We start from the raw sequence: 7,429 nt of genomic DNA, 5'->3' as shown, positions 1-7,429 counted from the left end.
GCGCGCCATACGACCGTGCTTCCGCGGCCATTGCTATGGAGATGAGCCGCCAATAGCCCCATGGTGAGGCACTGGTAGCCACACAGAGCCCGTATTTCAAATCATATGAGGCGATTGGCTGAAGAAGAGATATGGCGACTCTGTTGTTGAATTTGTGATAGTCGTGATAGTCCTCACAGTCGTGACGTTGCCCGCCGAGCGTAGCCGATTATACGGCTAGCAGTTCCATCGCCACCACCACGTCCACCACCGTTGGTGAATTCGCGTTGTCATTCCCTGGCAGATTTCTTTGCCAGATTCTGAGCACTTATGTTCGCTTGGTCAAAACGTAGCAGTATCTCGCATGTTCGCGTGGGACTTTCCTATATCGCTATATAGCGCTAGGAATCTGTCACTTTTTTTTTACCGGTCCCGATCCGGCCGGGCAGCGCCAGCGTGTTGCCCAACTGTATCCGGTGTCGTCACATCCGCCACCGCCTGTAGAATAGAATAGAAGTAGAAAGAAAAAAATGGAAACATAGGTCGCACTGGTGCGACCAGCCACCGTCTCTGTTTTGAGCAGTGCTAACATAGCTATGCTTATCTGACAGATTTCCGCATCAGAGACTTTCCAGTAGTCGGTAAACATGGTGATATTCTTTGCCATCGCCGTAAACAATTTGTCTAAGAATGTGTCTGGGACGACGCTTGTGTAGCGAACGACGGGACCCGGCAGAGCCATAGCGCCCCTCATCCAATGGAGTTAAATCGCTAGATTCCTGGCACTGTGGCAACCTTCATATGATCCAGCGCGGGCGCCAGACTAACAATTTCCGAGCGCCATGTGCCTTGAATAGAGTCCAAAAGTTATCCGTTGGTCCTTCTGGCGGGACTACGGTTAGCCGTCTTCCTGTGAGGGGGGGGGGGGGGATATGTTTAATAAAGTGAAAAAGAAACTTCCTGTGAGGAACTCTGCTGGTGTCAATGACACAACTCCTCGTGGGTCGTCGTACACGTATGAAAGTGGCCGAGAATTGATAACGGCTTCTGTTTCTGCTGCGGGTGACACTAGATCTTCATGAGACAATACTCTTCTGCCGATTGTCTTCCTGAGTGCCTGTTCCATAGATCTTATGAGCCTTTCATAGAATCTGCCCCACCATGGGGCACTCGTATAGGAATGAACTTCCAACTGACGCTCGTTCCAAGTCAGTCCATCACTTCATTGTGTCGTATGTGTTGCCATAAGATACTAAGCTCCCTGTTAGACCTTTGGAATGTGGGCGCAGTATCGCTGTAGATCACGCTGGGTATTCTACCTCTGGCAAAGAATCTCCCCAACACGTCTATAAACGAAGCCATCTATATCGACATATCGTGTGAGACCTCCAAGGGTACAGCTCTTATGACTGTAAACGTGAAAATCACGACATAAACCCTCACATTCTTTTGAGGACTGTGAATGTCTTCAATGTAAAGTGGTCCCGCAATGCATACTCCTGTTACAGCAAATGTATGACATTGCTGTACTCTGTCAGCAGGAAGGGATGGTGTCTCCTCGTTCGTACTTCTTTGATTGAACCTTCTGCGGACCGTGCATCTGTAGAGTACATTTTTTACCACTTGTCTTCCTCGAAGTATCCAGCACTTTTCCCTGAGGACGCCAAGGGTGTCCGCGACTCCTCCGTGCATCATTCTTCGATGTGCTTGCTCGACGAGTAACACTACATAGTGTGAGCTTCGAGGCATGGCTACAGGGTGGTTTATACCGAATGTCATATTTGCCATCTGAAGGCCGTATCGCCACGAAATGACCATGTGATTTCGCCAAACAAACGTGCAAGTGGGTCATGTGACAGAGTTGTACCATGTAACCAAGAGGAAATCCTCGAGTTGGTTGTGGGACGGGCGTGTGTACGATGCTCGACATGGCGACAGCAAGAGACAGGACATATGGGTCCCGGGACATCAGAACCGCTGGTCGCGGCTTCGCTTTTGCTGTGACGGTGTGGACTTCGGTGTGGGGTCATCTGCGTGAGTTCGTAAAGCATTCACGCCATGAATTAGGGATATTTACCGCGCATTTTGAGAAAGGGTAGCGGTGTTCTGGTTCGCAGCTGCCTCTATAAAACGAATAGAAGCAGCTTTCGACCTTCGACATGCAACTAATGTGTATTGTATGTATGGTTCCGCGCAAGCTGCTCTGAAGAAGACATCAGGTCGCAAAATCACTCGCTACTCTTGGGCATTCGACCTATTTTAGGAATGCGGGTCGTGACGTAATCGGATTGATTCTGGAGCGCAAAGAGTAGGTACCCCAACTCTTGGGTCGACCAGGGTGAGATCCGGGAAACAGAACGCAGCTGATGGACACCACTCGTTGTCACATCATTACGAGGTCGCTCTGGGGTTCGAATGATTCATATCCGCTGTAAAATGCAGTTCCTGTATTGTTTTCTTCCTGACGTCATGCAACAGTCCTAGAATATTTGAAAGTACGAAGTTTCTACACCAGCTATCCTGCATTTATGCCATTTATCAAAGTCGTAATATAACTGTTCTATATATTATATATGTCGTTCTTATGCGGCCGTTGTTTGGTTGGTGAACCTTCTAGTTTGAACTGTCCCGATACGCAAGGAGTGCAAATTGTGACACAGTCCTAAATGGAAATATTTCCTTGGCACGGGTTTGAAACCGATGGGAAGGATTTCTACGGGTCTCGACGCTCCGTTGACTTCTTCGCTGTGTGCTATTCCCGCTGATCTAAATTTCCGTTCGTGTACCCTCAAGTTCTTCAAACGAAATCCTCTTGTAGACAGAATGACTTTGGTTCTTATTATGTGAAACCCTATCGCACCAGAAACAGTGGGACGGAGACAATACTTAATCAACATGAAAGTTTAATGAAATGAAGATCGTCAATTTACAGACGCCTATGTTTTCCTTTTTTTTCTTTCTAGACTATGTACATTGCATTACAAAAATCTGCATATCTGCAGGTCGTGATGAGAGAGACTTTGGGATATCCGTCTTGAAGAGTTACCGGGAGGTCTTATTCCCTGGTGCGACTGCAGGTACCTGCAACTGAGAAATGATAACATGTTAGAGGGTAATACTCAACAGCTGGAACAAACTGTTAGAGCAGAACTTATGGAAACACTGTAACACGAAAGTGTCAAATGCGTCAGAACTCCAGTTACAAATATAAGAAGCGACAGGCTACGGAAAATAGTTAGTCTTATGTTGAACGCAGCGCTTTCAATATGGCGGCATACATGACAAAAAAAATGTATAGGATCAGAGGTATTGCTCTACCTGAAGTATGCGATAGCTTGCCATAACTTATAGGCGTCCTTACACATTTAACGGCTGTGGAGAAACACGTATATCGCTATGGCATCGAATGGTCAAGAACCATTTATGCCGGCTCCGATAATACGAGGCATACGGATAATTTGAGCCGAGTAGTTCGGAAAGCACAGTGTGCGAGCCCACGTTATTGAGAAACACGAATTGTCCCAGGTAGGTAACGTTACGAGTCAATACCACTAGTCAATATCACTCAATACTGTTAGGCATATTCTGACATTTTGCAGCGATTTCATAATGGGATTCGAAGCTGAATACTTACGCGTGCGGTATCCAATGGATGGCACCCTAAAGTGAAAATTTACTGTCCGTCAACGGGTCCGCTCTGGACGTGTCCGACCTGTGGGCGCTGGTTGGAGGCAGCGGCGCCGAATCCATCGAAGCCACCGGAAAAGCTGGATGAGTCGAATCCGCCAGCACCACCGTCCAAGTCAGCGCCGCCGAAGCCGCCGCTGAAGTCGCCACCTACAGCACCAGCGCCATCAGCGCCACCGAAGGAGCTGCTATCGAAGCCACCGGCTCCACCGCCAAAGCCACCGCCGAAGTCGCCGAAGTCCTGGGCGAAGCAGACGGCAGCGGAGGCGACGAGAAGTGCAATGACCTGTACAACAACGAACGCCGCTGTAGAATACGGCACGGAGCGCACGGAGGAAACGACATGTGCTTCGGAAGACGCTAGTCCTTCAGAACATTCTGAGAATGAAATTTAACTTACGTCTGATTTAACGCGCTAACAATTTGTTCTAGTCTATAGCCCCACATGAAAAAGCATCTTCGGAACAGCCGAAAGTACGAAAGCCGAGGTACGAAAGCAACCCTCGAACGGAGCTCCCGACTGCAAGACACTGCTGAAATACGGGCAACATTTAAATTCAACCCGTTTACCACCGCCGAAAAGCGACGTCTATCCAACTGAGCCGTGCGTCCTGGACACCGTTAAGGTCCGTTACCGAAGACCGCTTCTAAGCGAGTGCCGGGAACAGGTCCACGCGTCCCAACAGAATACGACCAGGATGAGACACCCGGGGAGACGGAGTGGACATACCAGGGCGTTCATGTTGAAGGAATGGAGGAGCTGCTTTTGCACGCACAAGAGATGCTTGAAGAACAGTGAGTGACTTCGCTATTCTCGGGAGAGCTTTTATACGACGGCCGAGTGACCAACTGCCCGCCCATGCGGAGTCTATTTTTGAAACCAGCCGGATTGGTCCGGCAGTCGCCACTTTTTCCCGTAACGATTTCTTTCCTTATCTTTTTTCGCTTCAGGTTCCCGGCTATGCTAATACTGGTTGTTGCACGCAGGGACGTGGCCAAGGGACAATCGCATGAGTTGGGCGCTATCTAGGTTTCCTCGCTATTGTTTGGAGCGTGCAATATTGAAGCGAAGAGGAAGAAGAATAATACACGTTGGTGTAACTCGCTTGACCAGCAGAGTTACAATTGAAAAACTGTAGCGAAGCACTGTCCGTGCCATCAAGAGACTGGGAGTTGACCCGGAGGTAGAATCCGGGCGCCGGCTGTGCTGTCTGGGCGTTTTCCCTGGGTGTTTCCCGTCAGACGCTATAAGAGAAATGTCGCCACTGTTCCCTGTGAAGTCGGCCCAGGACGCACGATCCCCCTGCGATAATCGTAACGGTGCCCGCCTAAGCGTGGCCTATATATGCATCGAAAGGAGAGCCTAGTCCGAAATATGTCTTTCGGTTTCGCAGTCAATCATCAAAATTAGTGAGGGTCATACTTCTGTGAGATCAACCTGCCCATTGATGTCGTTTAGCCTCACAGTTCCGTCATTGAAAAGGTCGGAGGTGGTGCGGGCTTCGTTATTACCGAGCTGTTTGCCTGCCTGACGTGGCGACATGCAGTTCCGGGGGAAATCGTGCGTCCCAGGCTGACTTCATGGGGAACTGTGAAGGAGACATGAATTGATATCGGAAATTTCTACACTCTACAAACATAACTTCGCGCATATCTTCACATAATGTTCCCGTGCAACAGGGTAGGGTACCGCACCACCGGAGTGAAACACCCCATCTCATCGTCATCATTTATTGAATGTTGTTGTTGTGTTCACCGCACTGGGCGTAAAGATTGAGTTATAGCGCTTTCTGATTTGGGGAGAGACCGAGCTTTATGCATTCTTGTGACAATTAACGAAAATCGAAATTGTCACAAAAAGGTATTTTCTTCTATTCATCGCATCATCATCATTATCATCACAAAAAAGCGTACCATGTATGTTCAACAGACAATGAAAGGTAACAACATTATTCTGAAATGACGATTGCTTCTGAGCGTGTTATGCGGTGAAGGCCAACCACGTCACAGAATGACGCTGTTATTCACAGACGCGAAATTCCCGCATTCTGATTGGACACCACGGGTTGTGAAGTCATCGCGATGTCACTGTGGGGTATAACGATTCATATTCGCTTTAAAATGTGTTGAACTGCGTTGGACTGTTATTTGTGGAGAGCGCGTGGTGTACACTTTTTGGGACAATTAACAAAACTGCATAGCTGTCACAAAAGGTGCGTACTCCTTCCGTTTTCAACGAATCAGGAAAGAGAACAACGTAATTCGGAATGGTGGTGATTTCTGAGGGTGTCATGTGAAGTTCCGTTTTTAGAGTACATATACTACCCTTTGTGGTTGTGGCTAGGCTGTGAGGCTAGCCCTATGTGCAACGAGTGTGGTGTACTTGCCAACGTAGAACACATACTCCTCCGCTGCCGGACCTATATCAACGAGAGGCGTACACTGCAGTCAGACTTTGCCACTCTTGGCTGCCGCCCCTTCAACTTGTCGACCATTCTCGGCCCTTGGGACACCGCTGCCCCCTCCAGGACGGCCTTACGGCATGTAATTGGCTTTTTCGAGGCGACAGGCCTAAAGGACTCATTATGACCCCAGCAGCGCTCTCGGACATTCCCACCATCACGATCACGTTCAGCATCGTCATCGCCGCTCCGATCATTCCCGTCATCTCTCACCGTCATCACTCATCATTGTCACCACTCATATTAGACCCCCTAGCTATGGGGTAGCGTTCCACTCCTAGAGTGGAAAACCTCCCCACTTCATGATCAGAATATATCTGTTGTGGTTGGAAGGCTTTTCTTTTCTTTCTTCCATTAGTCTCGAATGATTACTAAAATTTTCCTAAACCGAGTTTCACGTTCGTTTTCTTTCTCTTTGTATATATATATATATATAATTTTGAGAGCAACAAGCTCAATATTATTTACGTATTTGTACAATCTTATCCTTCTACGCAACAAAGCTATCAGGGTTCCCGCTGCACAAGCTTGCATAAAGTTCAGCATCACGTGTATAATAACAACAACAACAAATAAGTGATGATGATGTAGTGGAATGTTGAGGTGTATTACAACAACGAGAACGACAAACATCCGACGGCAATGTGTTGGAGTGTTTCCCCGCTGCACAGCTGAAGCTACGGTATTGACAGGTAAGCCTGTTACACATCTATTTTGGAGACGTAATAATAGTTTTTTTCTACTTAATTCCCGCTTGAAACGCGGGGCCGAACTAAATAACGGGTAATCAAAGAGCGAAGAGACCTCGCCCCCTTTTTTACCCTACAAGACACAGCACAACCGAAGGCCATCAAAAAAATACTTCATTGTCCACAAAGGACGAGTATTCTTTTCTGAAGCCTTCCTGTCTCGATTTTATTTTGCATTTTCTACGCAGCTCGGAGTATATTGACTTCCCAATGGGCAAGCGCTGACGTTATGACAACAATCGCAGCCGTATACACGGGCGGGTGGTGCCCTCGCAGGTCTGCTTTCCTTTCCGGGTGCGTCGATCTCCTTTGCGCTAATTGCACGGCGAGCTCTCCACATTCCCTTTCGACTGCGACCACACGAATCAAAATTTAAATCTTCTGTCCTGCTACATCGCTGTCCCTTCGTGGCGACAATTGAATTGAGAGGGGGAAATGTAGTTAGGATGGCTTAGCGGAATTCAAATTCACTTATGCAGAAAAGAATATCCTAAAACGGGGGGGGGGGGGGGGGGGGGGGCGTCGTCACGACTCTAGGAGGAAAAAAAGAGA

The 7,429-nt window shown here is 48.1% G+C and overlaps 1 protein-coding gene across 1 annotated transcript; it reads right to left on the bottom strand.

Annotated features, from left to right (window-relative positions):
- Nucleotides 1-2,865: 2,865 nt before the first annotated feature.
- LOC135399735 (keratin, type II cytoskeletal 68 kDa, component IB-like) lies at nt 2,866-4,512 on the bottom strand. Its single transcript, XM_064631472.1, has 3 exons — nt 4,397-4,512; nt 3,614-3,952; nt 2,866-3,066 (listed from the first exon to the last, which is right to left on the bottom strand). The coding sequence occupies exons 1-2, from the start codon at nt 4,406-4,408 to the stop codon at nt 3,653-3,655; spliced, it is 312 nt and encodes a 103-aa protein (XP_064487542.1). The 5' UTR covers nt 4,409-4,512; the 3' UTR covers nt 2,866-3,066; nt 3,614-3,652.
- Between the last annotated feature and the right edge of the window lie 2,917 nt (nt 4,513-7,429).

This window comes from Ornithodoros turicata, chromosome 7, assembly GCF_037126465.1.
Source record: "Ornithodoros turicata isolate Travis chromosome 7, ASM3712646v1, whole genome shotgun sequence".
NCBI classification, from domain to species: domain Eukaryota; kingdom Metazoa; phylum Arthropoda; class Arachnida; order Ixodida; family Argasidae; genus Ornithodoros; species Ornithodoros turicata.
Note: the sequence above shows the minus strand (reverse complement) of the source record. Positions and strands in the feature narration are given on the sequence as shown.